The sequence below is a fragment of the Hemiscyllium ocellatum genome, chromosome 16 (assembly GCF_020745735.1).
Source record: "Hemiscyllium ocellatum isolate sHemOce1 chromosome 16, sHemOce1.pat.X.cur, whole genome shotgun sequence".
Lineage (NCBI taxonomy): Eukaryota > Metazoa > Chordata > Chondrichthyes > Orectolobiformes > Hemiscylliidae > Hemiscyllium > Hemiscyllium ocellatum.
In genome coordinates this window covers 59,943,974-59,960,801 of record NC_083416.1, presented here as the reverse complement: position 1 = coordinate 59,960,801, position 16,828 = coordinate 59,943,974, and the positions used below count along the sequence as shown (strand labels likewise).

At 38.4% G+C, this 16,828-nt stretch overlaps 1 protein-coding gene across 2 annotated transcripts in view; it reads right to left on the bottom strand.

The window, feature by feature from the left end:
* LOC132823444 (gamma-aminobutyric acid receptor subunit alpha-1-like) overlaps positions 1–16,828 on the bottom strand; it is a 45,939-nt gene that overhangs the window by 4,765 nt on the left and 24,346 nt on the right. For both annotated transcript variants that reach the window (XM_060837311.1, XM_060837312.1), the window contains exons 7-8: positions 16,116–16,259; positions 13,248–13,400 (exon numbers count right to left, since the gene is read on the bottom strand). In XM_060837311.1, coding sequence (XP_060693294.1) covers positions 13,248–13,400; positions 16,116–16,259 — 297 coding nt within the window. The remainder of the gene's footprint in view (positions 1–13,247; positions 13,401–16,115; positions 16,260–16,828) is intronic.

Here is a 16,828-nt window from a genome sequence, read left to right as displayed (position 1 = left end):
GAATTGTGGAGAAAGTGCAAAATTGATATCACATGTTTACTGTTTTATTGTGTTTTCATGTGCTTTTTATTTTGACATAGAACCAATTTGAAGGCAAATCAGGTTACACAGAGGTCTCCTTTTCTAGCCTGAAGAGATGTTTAACACAAATTTGTGAGCAGATACCCCTAGTATACCCCAGACATCCTTTTATCAACTTATCAGGATTTGACTGTATTTGTGCAAACTAGAAAGTCACACATCCTAAATAGCTGGTAACACAAAAATTGGCAGCATGGTAAGCAATGTAGATGGAAGCATAAAATTATAAAGATTGATACTGAAAGATTAAATGAGTCTGCAAAACTGAGGTAAATGGATTTCAATGCTGGCAAAGGTGCGATATTCCAGGATCTAAAAATGATAAAGCAGGATATTATGTGTTCACCTTATTTTTAAGAGAATTTGCCTTTAAGGAGGCTATGTGCTGTGTGTATATAACATTGCAACTTTGCCTGATAGTCTGCTTTGGGTTTATAAGCTGTGTACACACAGACATCAGTTTGCTGTGACACCTGCTTCAGAACTTATAATGTGTTTTATTTTGTTTTAAATAAATCAACCCATGGAGCTCGTCAATCCCTAACGAGTGATTGATCATTAGGCCATTATCATTAATGCTACATGTTGAACAAGAGTGGGAAACATCATACTGATGAGGCCTATAATGCTTGATCAGTCAACAAGAAAGCTAATCTACAGCTAAAGCTAATCAACAGTCAAACTAATTTATGGTTACATGGGTAATTATATCAAACCACATTAAGGAGGGATCTTATGGTGCAGTGGTAGTGTTCTTTATCTCTGAGCCAGGAGGCCTGGATTCACATCCCTCCTACTCCAAAGATGTGTAATATATCTGAACAGGTTGATTGATTAGAAATTATTATAAATCATGTGAAAGTGCATGAGACAGCCCTCAATGTCTTTGTTTGTTACTAACATATTTTGTTGGTAAGCAGACAAATCTTTATCCAAAGGCCAGTTTAACTCCCTTGAAAAAGGCAAGTAATCAGGCTCTGTTTGATCAACAGCTATCAAAGGTCACATTATCTCAATGTTCCACAACATTCCCCAGTTTAAGAAGGATAAAACCTCTTAACACAATTTAAAATGCTTAGAAAGCATGAACTGCACACTTTTCACAGTTTTGCAGTATTCTTCAAGATTAACATTGTTGTTGTTGCAAAGATTGCCGTTGTAGTACTGAAGCTGTTGAAGTTTCTGCTGTTTTATGGTATCTTCACAGAGCTGAATGAAGATATTCATTTTTCATGATGGCTGAAGAATAGTCAAAGGATTTATAAGTTGAAACTGCTTCATTCAGAAGATTCAACATTTTGGGGAGTGCAGAGAGCTGTGATTCAATTCTTTTTGACTGTATCAAAGATGACTGCATCATTTGAGTTCATCTCTGTATTTGAGGATTTTTCACATCAATTTCAATATCTTGAGGTCAGAGTTTTACTCTTTATCTTTATCCACATATTTGCATTTTAATAAATTAAATCAATATGTCTGTTACTGAATAAAAGTTTGAATTTATCATTTCTACTATTGAAATAACAAAGATTTCACTAACATTATTGTTCAAGCTCTGATAATCCAAATTTCAAAAATCTTTTTGTTTTCCCAATTGATTTTTCTTGTAGCCTTCGCCTGATGTATTAATGTAACTTGCTATTGTTAACTTTTTCACTGAGTAGATTGTCCAGTAATTTGTTAACTAACCATTAAAGCCTTAACTGTGCTCCCAAGCCTACTGTTTTTTGTCCTTTCCCTTAATCAGGTAAACTTTGCTTTGGGTGTTCACCTATCAGCCTCTTTGAGATTAATCATATTTGAGCTGTTTCTCGGGTGAGTTTTCTATTTAAGCAATGTTTCCTTCATGGCAGCTATTCAGCTCTGTGGCTTTTCTGGTTGCAAATATTTCTCGATTAAAAAAAATGCTTCTGAATTCTTCTCTTCTCCAGATGCCCTCAGATCTGTTTTTGATCTTCACCGCTGACAGAATTTTCTAGGCAGTGAATCCCAAAGTTGTGACCACCTTTCAAAGTGTGATTTGATCTCACACTCAGAGTTTAGGTTCTGAACAAACTGATTGAGGAGAAGGCAAGTTCAAGAACCAGCTTCAGGCAAAGAGTTCAAATATGAAATAATTACTATGGAATACAGCAATACACGGTAATTATTGATGTACCAGGTACTAATATTAGGTAAGGAATAATCTGCCATCTTCGTGTGTTCATGGACAGGTGCTCATGTGAGTCTTCACATTAGTGCTGTGGAGAGCCCAGTCTCTAGTGTAGAGTATAACCTAATGACATCTAACTCCACCCACACTGTGGTATTTATATTTGGAGATGTTCAACTCTGTGTCAGGTGGATTTGCACAGCACATTAAACAAGGAGTTGTAAATCACTCATGTCATAGTCTTTTCAGAAGTAAATGCTTCTTAGGATGCTGTAGTGAAAGAACACCAGCAAGGCAAGAGGAAATGAAACATTCACAGAAGCAGCAAATGGAAGCAAAATAGGCTTTAAAAATACATTTTAAAAAGTTGAAGAGGTTAGGCTGTTATTAGAACAGTTACAATTAATTGTTAAATTTGTTAAATTGTTAGTTCTGTGGTTGATATAATTTTGTTTACCTTGAAGTGTTACAGGGCATAAGTGATGGGTACATTATGGTTGGACACCTGATATGATCTTGCAGATTGTCCAAACAGACTTTACAGGCTGATTGGTGTACCTAGTTCCTACCTAGCAATGATCAATGTAACTGGCTCTACAGAAAATACTGCACTCGTGATAATATTGCTACAAAATGCTATGCTGATAGTAGATTTCAAAAATGCTATTCCATTTGAAATTCCACTCCACACAAAAATCTGAATGAGGAACAAGAGTAGGCCATTAGGCCATTCAGTAAGATTATTGCTGATGTGATTACTCCACATTCTTGTCTACCCACAATAACTTTCAGCCCTTTTGTTTAAACATTCTATCATAGGATGTGGGTGTCACTAGAAAGACCATCATTTGGTGCCAATCCTTAATTGCAATAGAACTTTCACTAAGGTTCGCCACTAGCCTCAGCACATCACTACTGTTGTTCTCACATCAACTTGCACACCATTTTAGCCTTCGATGCTTTACTTTGGAGTTGAGGGACACACATGACTTGCACATTTTTGCTAGGTCACAGGGACACATGGTAAAATGGTGACCATGGTAGGGGCAATCAAAGCTAGCATAATGAAGCCAATTGTGAATAAGAGGAGACTGGAGGCTCTACAATTGAGACACCTTGGGAGACAGAGATGTTCTAGTTTTGGAATCTTCCACAGAAGGAAACATTCTTTCTACATTGACCCTTTCTAGGCACTGCAGGATATGTCAATTAAATAATCTCTTGCTCTTCTAAACTCCAATGGATACAGGCCTAGCCTGTTCAACTTCTGCTCAAAAGCCAACCTATCCATTCCAGGTATTTAGAGTAGTAAACTTTTTCCGAATTGCCTACACTGTCTTAAATAAGGATGCCAATACTATACACAATAATCTACATTCATTCCACTGTTTCCCTGTAGAGTTGAAGCATAACCTCCTTACTACAATTCCCCTAGCAAAATACGGATAACATTCTATTAGCTTTCCTAATTACTTGCTACATCTACATGCTAGCCTACTACAATTCATGCATTAGAACACCATGATCCCTCCACATCTCAAAGTTCTCAGTCTTTCAATATTTAAGTAATGTTTCTTTATTTGCCCACCAAAATGGTTGATTTCAGTTATTTTCATTGTTATACTGTATTTGCCAGATATTTGTCCACTCACTTAATCTATCTCTTTGAACCCTCCTTTTTCCCTCAGCTCAACTTAGTTTCCTACCTGCTTTTGTGTCATCAGCTAATTTAGCAGCCATACTCACTGCTCCTTCATCTAAGTCATTTATATAAATTGCAAAACAACTGTAGTCCCAGCACGGATTCCTATGACACACCACCTGTTACGTGTTGCCAACCAGATAATTATTCATTTTAGCTAGCCGAACTTCTATCCATGCCTCTACACCAAGTGCTCTCAATTTCTATTAAAATTTTTGATGTGGCACCGCGCCAGATCCCATCAAAAACATTGTTGTAAATACCCTTACATCCTTAGACTGCAGTGGTTCATGACATCAACTCATCATTACCTTCTCAAGGGCAATTAGGGATAGGCAATAAATGCTGGTTTAGCTAAAAATGCCCATAACAGATGAAAGATAAATTTTAATAAAACACACCCCCAGTTCCCATTTATCCACAGAACATTACTTCTTCAAGTAATGTTGTGTGGATAAATGGGAACTGTTGGTTAAACAGAGGTGGAATTTTTCCTTCCCTTCTGTGCCATTAGCAATGTTGGGAAAGATGGGAAAATACAGAAAAAATGAAAAAAATAAGAATTTTAATGTGATAAAATCTTTTGTGGCTTTTCATCTTAAGCCTGAAATGGCATCCTTAGGGTCTTGTCAAAGGCATTACTTCCACGTATTTGCACCTCATTAATATCCCAACTTGTCTTATTTATGGACCACTTCCAACTCTCCTCTCCATCCTTGAGAAACGGAATGGCTCAAATTCCTGATATGTTGATCAGAACAGGTACCTGATGGCAACAGCTCACTGAATGCCTGTCCTGACAATCAAGCAACTGGTTCTTCACAACAAGTGTCCCTGTATGCTCCTTAGCAATCATATTGCACAACCTTACATTTACTAAAGTTCACCACTAGCCTCAGCACATCACTACTGTTGTTCTCGGAAAAACTTCCACACCATTTTAGCCTTCGATCCTTTATTTTGGAGTTGAGGGACACACATGACTTGCACATTTCTGCTTGGTCACAGGGACATATGGTAGAATGGTTACCATGGTAGGGGGCAATGGAGCTAGCATAATGAAGCTGATTGTGAAGAAGAGGAGACTGAAGGCTCTACAATTGAGGTGGGTTGGGAGACAGAGGTGTTCAACAGATCACAGCAACTCTGGCTAATACATGCAGAGCACCAATTAAAGATTCCCTGTCATCATCAAACTGTCATCTGCTGCAGCAGGATTTGTACTCAGTAGAATTGAGTTGCAGTCACATCTTAGTAGTTATAAAGATCATAGTTGTCCTGAATTTTTATGATACTGGCTTGTTTTAAGAAACACCTGGGTACTTGTGTCATGGCTCCTAATCCTCAACTCATAAATGCATCCTGAAAGATAACAGAAGACATTTTCTCCATCTTTCAGTTTTTCATTTCCTTTCCTCATGAAGAGGTGAGTTATGCCAGCATTACTGGCTTTCCCCAGGTTCAGGACACTCTTAGACAGAACTCATGTTGCTTTGAGAGTGCACTATCACCAACCTGCAAAGTTCATTATTAAAAAGGTTTTCACTTCATCACTGCTCAAATTATCTATGGCCATCCATCCAACTTTTGGAGGTGAATGCTAAATATCTTGGGAGCTGCCATAACTCTTTACACACTAGAGAACTCACAGGTTTCTGTACTCTTGCAATGTCCTCACACTATACAGGGATGGCTACTGGGAGACAAGAGGTGCCTCCACTCAACATAACTCATGGCACCTTCACAAAACCCTCAAACAATTTCAGATCAAAAGTGTAAAGCTACTCATGGTTCCACCCAACCACAATGGAACAGACATAAGCCACCGTAAGATGAGATCTCGTGCATGGACTGCTTCAGCAGGGTTTTGTACTCTAGCCCAGAAAGGATGTGTCATGTCACTCTTGGAGGCAATAAAGGTAGATGCTGATGCTGATGAAATGTGTGATCTACCACAGTCTTCTGAGGATGAAGATGAGAGGTTCAAAGGTTGAGCAGAAGAGCCATCCAAAACAGCATGGCAGTGCAGTGCAACTTTGAACTTGAGCAGTCCGAGATAACCTCACTGAAACTCATTTCCAGATTGAATGAGCTGGGTCTAGAATGGTTTGACTGTTTATCAATCTGGCAAGCAGTCACCACTTAGTACAGTTAATATGTATTATTTTTCCAGTCTTTGACTTGTATATTTGATACGTTTGGCTATTTTAAAGTACCTACACATTACACATCCTAATCACCATTTGGGAATAAGCAGTTATTGTTCAATGATTTAAAATGGATTACAATAAGGTTAGGCAGCTCTTAAGACTTCAGTGAGCATACCATATCTGAATGTAATGAAGTTAAGTGTCTCATGATGGCCAGTAGTTTGAGAGGTAGTTTGATGAATCTCCTTTTGACTCTTCCATTATTAGTAAACTTTAATGTTTCAAAGTGCCTGCAGACTGTTAAATTATCCTGAAATGCTGGAATATCCTGAGGGACAGCTTTGAACCTGTACGTGGTAGTGTTTTGTACAGCTTTTCTCAGCAGATGATGCACTATAAGGGAGAATATACATGTGAACTGTCCATTGTACATCTCCCAGCATTAAACTGCAGCTGAGTTCCTTGACAAGCTCATATAAAATGATGTAAGGGATAATCACATCATTCTAGGTGGTCACTCTCAAGGTAGATAAAAGTGTAGAATGGGGTGTAAAAGCAAGGCCCTTGGCAGCATCCGAGGAGCAGGAAAATCGATGTTTCGGCCAAAAGCCCTTCATTCTGATGAAGGGCTTTTGCCCGAAACGCCGATTTTCCTGCTCCTCGGATACTGTCTGACCTGCTATGCTTTGCCAGCACCACTTTAATCTAGACTCTGGTTTCCAGCATCTGCAGTCCTCACTTTTGCCTAACATAATCCTTGCACACTGCATTTAGCCTTGGGGATGTCCTTACCAATGTGCAATGCCTTGGCTCCAGGGCTCAGTGCCACAATTCAAGGAGCTCTGATATCTAAGGCTATCAGCAGTCAAGGAGTTGGGTACTTGTGAGAATTGAGAAATGCTTGACCATTACAACGTCTCTCATCCTTGGATCATCTGAAGAGGCTGCTTATCTCTCACATGGGTGTGAATTAACAAGGTACAACAATGAAAATTACACTAGAATATACATGGCCCAAGTGAAGGTATTTTTACAGAAGCAAAAGGTTATTTATAATAATGCGTCAATGACTTCAGTAAGTTTTCTGTTCTCGCCATCTTATCATAATCGATACTCTGTTCTGATTTCCACAGATGGGTTGAGGGAGACTATTCTGTAGCTCAAGATTTCCGAAGAAGACTTATTGAAATATTAACTGTGTTTTTCACTCTCCACAGATGCTGCCAGTCATAGAGATGTACAGCATGGAAACAGACCCTTTGGTCCAACCTGTCCCTGAGTTTCTCCAGCACTTTCTATGTTTGTTTCAAACTTCCATCATCCACAGTACTTTGCTTTTAAAAGAGTGAAGGTCTGTGCATATAAATAGTGGACACAGACTGTACTGGACCTAGGTCTTCACAGCAGCCAGCAGCTCCTACATGGAGGCAGTTAGATACATGTTTGCTGGAGCCAGCACAGTGCTGATAATATTGGTGGGCCTATCCATCCTTCAAATTAGTTGACTGACTTTTTCAGGCAAAATTGCTGCCAGCGATTCCTGTGCATGTCTGAGCATTATGTCAAAGTCATTAAAGGCCAAGCCTATCAGATTTGTCTTTAGCCTGAGGTTTAACAGGTTTCTAGTCTCCGACAGTTCTCATAATAACAGAGACCTGGGCTGATTCTTTCATAGCCAGCTATAGAAACATGTCAGTGATGTACTCACTGGATTATTGCTCCTGAGTCTAATCTAGAAAACATACCCACTGAAGTGCAAGGCGAAACAACTCTAAACTGATGGAGGGTGCAGGTGAATGCCTTTTGAAAACATCATCTGAGGTTGAATGGCTTCCTTCTCAAGAGGTGGTGGTGGAGTTGTGTCTCCAACATGATAATCCTCTTATTCAAGGTTCATTGGGTGCTATTAGTGCCTGCAGCTGTCTACAAGGATAAACCCTTGTGCAGGATGAATTAGAACTGGTGGTAATGAGAGTACAATTCAGCAGAGCAAGAATAACTTTACTAGATTGGTTTCTCATTTAGATCTCTCTGACCCACACAATTGTTCCTCTCTGGATATTTCAAGAATGTCATCTCTTGAGGAATCTGATATCAGCCAGCTGGTACTGTGGCTCAGTGAGAAGGCAGTAAGGCTTATTAAGTTGGAAGGATGAAAGGCTTGAAAGCTGTTCAATGCACATAATGCATGCAATAGTGAGAGTTGTAGTCCATGAACCTTGGTCAGAGGTGTGTATAGTGGCAGAGTTAGAGTAAGTGGTGGCCCTTTGAATGGAAGGTAGTAGAGAGAAGAAGGTGGAACTTATCCTTGCAAAGTACAGATCATTAACCTTCTCTCACTGCTTGACATCTCAACTTGCCTATGGCACAGCACTGACCTGGGCAGCTATTTAGGTCCAGGCTGGCTAGGTTTGTGGGTGTGGCCTCTTGTGGCAGTCCACAAAAAAAGAACAGACCTTGTCTCCTCCACCTTGTCCATCAGCATTTTCAGTTCACAGTCTATGAAGTAGGCAGCAAGTGTCTCGGGGCCATCACATTTGAGTGGCACAGTAGGAGGGCCAGCTCTTATTTGCAACTGAGTTTTTAACATGGTGACAGGTGTGCGAACGACAGAAGGTCCCAGCAGTGGTATGTGCTTATGCTTCTCCTGTTGTGAGATTTTTCTCAAAAAGGCACTGAAGACATGGTACCATAAATAATGAGATTCAGAGCAGATGATTAATTGGGAAAAGTCACTCAGGGCCCTGGCAGAACAGCCAACATCAATGGCATTCAACAAAATCCTTTAACTGCAAATGGAAACATTCTGCCTACGATTTCCTTTTCATAAGCCCAAATAGAGTGCTTTGAATTTTCCAAAATGCCCTGCTTTAACATCTTTAACAATGGCTTTAACATCCTTCCTGTGACCTGTAATTTCCTACTTTCTGTCTCACTCCCTTTATGAATAAAGCAGTTATATTTGCTATTCTCCAATCCAACTCAAGGGAATTTAGAAAATTTAAACAACTCAAAAATTATCTCATTGGCCACTTCTTTTCAGACCCTCAGATGAAGCTCATCAGGACCCAGCCTGCAGCTCTGACAATTTGCTCAGTACCACTTTCTTTAGTGATTGTAATTTTCCAGTTCCGCACTCCCTTCCAATTCTAGATCTCAAGCTGCTTCTGGATGTTACTTATATCTTGGGTACTGAAAACTAATGCAAAATATCTGTTCAATTCATCAACCCATATCCATGATGAATTTCCTGCACCCGTTTCTATAGGGCAAATGTAATGATTTGCTTTTTTAAATACAGTATTTGTTGAAACTTTCACCATGCTTTTACATTTCTTACTGGCTTTCTTTCGTTCTCTGAGATTTCACACCTTACTAATCTTGCAGTCATTCTATGCTTTTTAAAAATATTCTGTCCTATTTATTGATTTTTTTTTAAAAGATTGGCACTATCTTTAACTTTTTTAGTTTACCAGAAATGGTGGCTCCTCCACTTGGAATTCTTTTCTTTGTGGAATATATTTTTGTATATATAGTGCATTCTAAATCAGGTCTAGTATAGGTTGCTTTTTAGTTTCTTCAGAATGTGCTATTCTATGAAACTATCCCAAAATAATTCCATAAATTCCTTACTTAGGCTACCTTTACCCAATCTGACTTCTCCAACTTTATGGAAATTAGAATTCCCCCATGACTGTCACTATACTTTTCTAACAAGCTCACATCATTTCTTCTTTTATACTGTCTCCTACCATGGGATTTCAGGTAGGGGGCCAATACACTACTGAACTGAAAATGTGTTGCTGGAAAAGCGCAGCAGGTCAGGCAGCATCCAAGGAACAGGAGATTCAACGTTTCGGGCATAAGCCCTTCTTCAGCCAATACACTACTCTAGGAAGTGATTTCTTGCCTCATATCACCCAAACTACTTTCTTGAACTGACACAGAAAATAGGAATAGGCCATTCAGCCCTTCAAGCCTTTTCTGCCATTCAATATGATCACGGCTGATCATCCAACTTGACAGACGGTTCCTCTTTTCACACCATACCCTTTGAATCCTTTATCCCTAAAAACTAAATCTACTTCCTTCTTGAAAAGGTTCATGTTTTGGTTTCAACCACTTTCTATGACAGAGAATGCCACAGGCTCCCTCTCTCTGGGTGAAGTAATTCCTCCTCATCTCAGTCCCAAATGGTCTACCCTGTATTCTTAAACTGTGACCCATAGTTCTGAACAGCCCACTCTTGAGTAACATCCTTCCTTCTTTTTACTCTGTCTAGACCTGCTAGAGTTTTGTAGTATTTTCTGAGATCTTCAACCATTCCTTTAAACTTCAGTGAGTATCAGTCTCTCTTTATAGGTCTGTTTCACCATCCAAGGAACCAATCTGGTAAACCTTCATTGCACTCCCTTCATAATTTAGGTCATCACTTTCTATTATGAGAATTAATTAATTAACTAAAGAAGTAAAAGAGACATCCTTCTACCTTTTCCTCACTTCCTGTCCTTCCTAAATGTTTTGCACCTTTCAATATTCAGGATCTAATCTATGACATTCTGAAGCCATCTTTCGAGCATGGTTATTAGATCTTACATATTATTTCCATTTGCACTCTCACTTCATCTGTTTTATTTTGAATGTTATATACATTTAGGTAAAGATCTTTCTGCTACATCCTTTTATTATTTTTCTAACTTCTAGCCTTATCTGTTGATTTTCTTTTAGGTGTGTGCTACATATCCCATCCTGCCACAGTCTGTTTTTCATTTCTCTTATTGATAACTTTCCCTCTGTCTCTACTCTTCGATTTATCACATCTTTCTAAATTTGACTCCTTGCCTCCAGTATTTAGTTGATTTGCCTCTCTACTTTATTTTATTTTTACACACCAGTCCCAGCATGCATCAGGTTGAGACCATCCTAACATTAAACATTTCCTACTACTGGTGCTAGTGCCCCACAAAGTTGAACCCACTCTACCACACCTGTCTTTCAGCCATGTATTCATTTCTCGAATCATGTTCTCCCTATGAAATATTTCCTAGGGCCCAGGTAATAATCCAGAAATTATTACTTTGAGATTGTTTCTTAATATGGTGCCTAGCTTCTCCTACTGACAATGCAGTATCCTTGTTTTATATCATTGATAACTACATGGATTACAAATAATTGGATACCCCTGCTACTGAAGGTCCTCTCCAGTTCTGGTCGTATCTCCTGAAGCTTGAACTAGGCAAAGAACACTGTCTTCTGAACTCTTATTCTTTGCTGCAGAGATTGACATCAACCCATCTGACTATTTTGCCATCTATTGTTGCTACATTTCTTTCCAAATTCTCCATTCGAATGTATCCCTACAATATGGTGCCATGGTCAGTTAATTCATCAAAGGTGCAGTCCTCACTCTTATCCAAACAAGCAGAAAGAACCTCAAACCTGTTGGGCAATTTCAAAGGCTGAGGCTACTTCACCCTTGCCATTTAAGTTTCCTTACCTCCCTCCCTTGCAGTCAGAGCTCCTTTCTAAGACTAGAGACCCACTCATGTCCAAAGGGATGTCACTGCCTCCTGGTATAAAATATCCATATAACTTTACCCCTTCTTGATGTATTGCAGCTTCTGTAGTTTAGTCTCCAACTCATAAACTCTGAACCAAAGCTGTGTAAGCAGCAAACATTGACTGCAAGTGCATTTGTATGGAATATACTTGCACCCAGAAGCTCCCACATGCCGTAGCCATGACACACCACTTGTCCTGGCATCCTTAATACATTTTAATTAATTTATTTATTTATTCTGTTATCTATTTTCCTTCTTTATACAGTTTATTACTCCTGCATCAGGACCCCATTATCAACATGCTGTTTTACATTTAAATTTGATTTGAATAATCTGCTCTTCAAAATGTGCTACTATGTAAATAGTTTAACTAAACCTAACTGGACGAAATATTTCTCAGCATCTCTAGGCTAACAGGAGAAAGTGAGGACTGGAGATCAGAGTCGAGAGTGTGGTGCTGGAAAAGCACAGTAGGTCAGGCAGCATCTGAGGAGCAGCAGAATTGATGTTTCAGGCATAAGCCCTTCATTAGGGATGATGCTTGTGGGTCGGGGCTGAGAGATAAATGGGAGGATGTAGGGTTTGGGGAAAGGTAGCTGAGAAAGCGATAGGTGGATGAAAGTGAGGGAGAAGGTGAGTCTATTTAGGTTACTTGGACAAGAAGTACAGAAATAAGTAGGTCCACAGAAATTTAACTCATTAATATATTAAAGTTTAGTGAGATAATATTCAAGCTAAATTCAAACTTTTCAGCTATTAAGTATTTTATCCCCGTACAAATGATATATGTTTGGCGGTGATTTTCATGCTCATTGAAGCAAGAATTGTTACACTAAAGTTGGGTGTGAATCAAAAGTAAAATAATCTTCATTTATGGGAGTCATTTACGAGACTTTCATGAATGATGTAAAATCTTATTCACTGGTTGCTCAGGTTGGGAATCTGTGTGTACACTGTCCTTAATTCCATTTTGAAAGGCAGTAAACCAAAGCCAGTAGACCCACAATCTACACAACAGTGCAGCCTGTGCTCCTGTCGGCAATAAAAATTCAAGTAATTCCCCTTGTGGTTTTTATTTTCAGTGAGTCAAGACAGATCCATCAGAGGTTAAATGCAATCCTAAGGTATGACCAATTAACTTCGAAACGCATCACATCATAATGACACACCCTTTGAATTATGATTGCTGAATCAGTCGAGAAATGTGACTGCAGTCAAATTTGTGCTGGTTTTGTGCTAAAGGTTTGGACAAGTGCTGAGCTTGAGCATGTCTTAACCGAGTTCTTATTCATTCTAATCCATAGCACGAAGATATTAACAAATAAATAATAATGAAATTCAGTAAAAAAGGAATATCATGAGTAACAAATGCACTTTGTAAAATGGGGTCGCAACTTCTATAGAATTGATTAAAACTGACATTACATGTATAGTTATAATTTTTACCATGAGAAGTAGAATGTTTTTTTGAAATAAGAACATAAAAAAAATAGATTAAACTTATCTTGATATAACTTAAGATAAACATTCAAGTATTTGGAAAATATTTGAATAAAAAGATATTAAATTTGTTTGTTGGCGGGTTTTTAGAAACAACTCACCAAAGACGGTTCTTGCAGGGACAGACTCCCTGTTTAACCAGAATGATACTTGTGAGAGAATAACTGTCATGATGCATGGTAAGTATGTTTGAATTACAAAGTAGCCAATTTTTCTCTTCAAGTGAAAGTGAGCAGTCATAACGACGTATTCACCTAGAAAGGATAAAACACTGAATTTAAACAATATAACAGACAAAATAACACCCTACACACAGACATTAATGCTCAGTAATAGCAAGCGTAGGTTGTTCCTTCACATAAACTATCAATTTGGTGGACATAAAATGTTCCATTTAAATAAAATATCCTTTAAATTGTAATATAATTAAGACTAACAATGCTAGAAATGTTCAGTCTCATTATTATAACTATAAATTCAATCAGAAAGATCACGTGCAGAAAATATTAAAATACTTACAGTATAAAATTTATATAATACATTTATCTATAATATAAAGAGCAGAATATATACAAAAGTGCTACATAAATAAATGAATTATTTGTGAACCCAAATAAACATTTTGGGTTCTGAAAAGCTAACTCACAGGTTAGATTGAGTATTCTATATCCCCCATCTATACACTTTAGCTGCCATTTGTGGCTGAAGAAATTGCACTCTCACATTTGAATCACAAGGTGTAAATTGAAGGGCAGCTTCAGATAATTGAGTACAATGTCTTGATGACACTTGGCTCTGTTGATTGTGCCATCTTTCAGAAAAGATTTTAATTGAGAACCGATCTATCCTCTCAGATGAACGCTATAAATCCATGCTACTATTTTTAAGAGGTGCAAGGGAGTTCTTCCAATGTTCTGACTGCTATTAATTCATCAACTAACTCTACTGAACAGATTATCTGGTTATTATCATAATACTGTCCGTGAGGACATGCTGAGAGCCAACTGACTAATGTGATTCCAACCCACTGCAGTGACCACATTTCAAATTTATTTAATTGGTTGTGAAATCCTTTGGGACAACCTACTACCTACAAAAGCAAGCTTTTCTTTAATTTCTAACACCTTTTTCTAAAAATGTTCTACAATGTTTCTGAAATATACTGCATATTGATAATCTGGAATTACAGTGAGTTAATGCACCCAATATAGGATCACTACTTTATATCAGATATTTATATCTGGAGCTTGCTTTCTGAAATTGAAAGATCATGCAGTGCAGTGGGATTTGACAATGTCAGATTTTGCTTCAACATTCTGCAGTTCTAGCATCTTTATGCTAGGCTAATAATTAGAGAATTGTCAACCATAGAAAGCAGTAAGTAAATGGGACTGAACAGTTAGATGTACTGAAAATGTCACATATATCAGAGCTGAGTGATGTCAAACTGTTTAATAATATAATGATTTTAAATGCCAATCGAGTTCACATTTGACATATCTGCCACTTGATCTTCATCTCAATCAGTCACTCAACTTAGATTGTCCTGTTATTGTCAATGTGATCACTGCTGAATGTAATATCTACAATATTGTTTTAATTATTGAGTTTGCTTATACTAAGCACAGAGTGGAAAATGACAAACTTTGAAGTTTGTATTAGCTCAATAACCGTGTTACCAAATGGACAATGACCCAAGCAACATCCTCAGTTATGGCTGGTGAAAGTGAGTGTTGCACATCTCTTGATTTTAGATTCATTTCATGTTAAATTTAGCAAGTGGATTTGGTTGACGCTGTTCCACAATTTGATAAAATCTGGAAAGTATCATCATTCCTGCTAGCTACCATAGTCCTCAATCCTTGACATTCTTGGAAGTGGCACTTCCCCAACTTCCACCTCATCCCTAGATCCCACCCCAATGCCCTATATGGACTAACCTGAACTGACATTTATATGCAACTCCCATTACTGCAACCTGACACCCACCCCTAAATTGATCCAACACCTGCCAAGCTTCCCCTCAGCCTCTCCGACCTGACTTCACCAGACACAAACCAGCACCCACTCTTGACCCCAGCACCCCAATGTGACTGCCAATGCCCAGCCCAACCTATCTCTTCCTCCTGAGATGAACCCACCCACCCCAACCAAACCAACAACAAACCACAGCCGGAACCAATCCGAGACCACACCCATCCCAACCTGATCACTGACTCAACCCACATCCTTTCAATACTACAATGTATGGCGAATACCCTGCCACCTATCCCACATCCCCACTACCAACTTAACCCAACTCTGTACATTTCTGACTTAACCTCCCTATCCAATTTGACACCCCCATAATTCATCGACCCAACCTCCTCAACTCAACCACCACCTAACTTGACCTGACATCCTGATCCATAGTTCTGAATCCCGCCACCCATGCTCCCCACCCCTCATGGTGCAGTAAAAGTTGCATGGTTCTGACAACGATCTTCCCTGCTGCTAGATTTGAGAATACCTGGACAGGTATAAGTCAGAAGGCCACTATCCAGGAATCTTCAGTGCAAAAGTCAGCAAAAAGTAATTTTAAGTTGATTGGAATTTTTCAGCCAATATCTTGGTTCATAATGAATTTTATTAAACATTTATGAGGGTTTCTTGGAGTCATAAACGAAAGTATATTGTGTCAAGCTTTCATTGCACTATATTGTGATGGTCAGATTAGAGGGACTTCTGCATTTACAGACATAAGCTCATAGGCAAGTTATGTTATTAGTATAAAAGACTGTGTTACTGAATAAGCATATAGCGTTCCTGAATAATTATATGATTCCTGTTTATAATGTGACTGAATATGCCTGTTCTGTGTGGCTAGTATTCTGAAGAGGAAGTATTATTCATTTTCACTCTTTCAATATAACTTTTAAAAACAGAAATGAAATCACACAAACCAGTGAAAAGAACAAGTAAATACAAACCTGTACTGGATTTAATAATGACTGTCCCCACGCTTTGTCCCATTAAGTCATATTGATTCAGACGGGAGCCATCTTCAGCTACAACAACTGATTGGGATGCTCCGTGTGTCCACGTGTACATGACCTCTGATGTTGTGTATGCATCTATTTTGATAACAAAAGATGAAAAAGGTTAATTACAGAGTTTCTCATAACATGTGAATGCACAAAAGCTAAATTTGCACAGATGACAATTGTAATAATACAGTCCATTGGCTAATTCACATAATCTGTCACAATTCAACAGCTTCTTGTTTCCCCACATCAATTTTTACCAGACACTTAAAGAGCAGCTAAACACAAATGAGGGACTTCCCAAATAGATAACAGAAAAGAGTATACTGATAGATATAACAGCAGCATAGTGCATATTGTTTTAATTAGCAATTATACTGAAGTTATAGTATAAATTTGGAATCAGTGTCAGAGTATCATAAAACCATTAGACATAGGAGCAGAAGTTAGGCCATTCAGCTGTCGAGTCTGCTCCATCATTCAATCATGGCTGATAAATTTCTCATCCCCATTCATCCACCTTCTCCCCATAACTATTGAATCCCCTGGACAATCAAGAACTTATCAATCTCAGTCTTAAGTACACTCAATGACATGGCCTCCATAGCCTTCTGTGGCAGTGAATTCCATAGAATCACCACACTCTGGCTGAAAAGGTG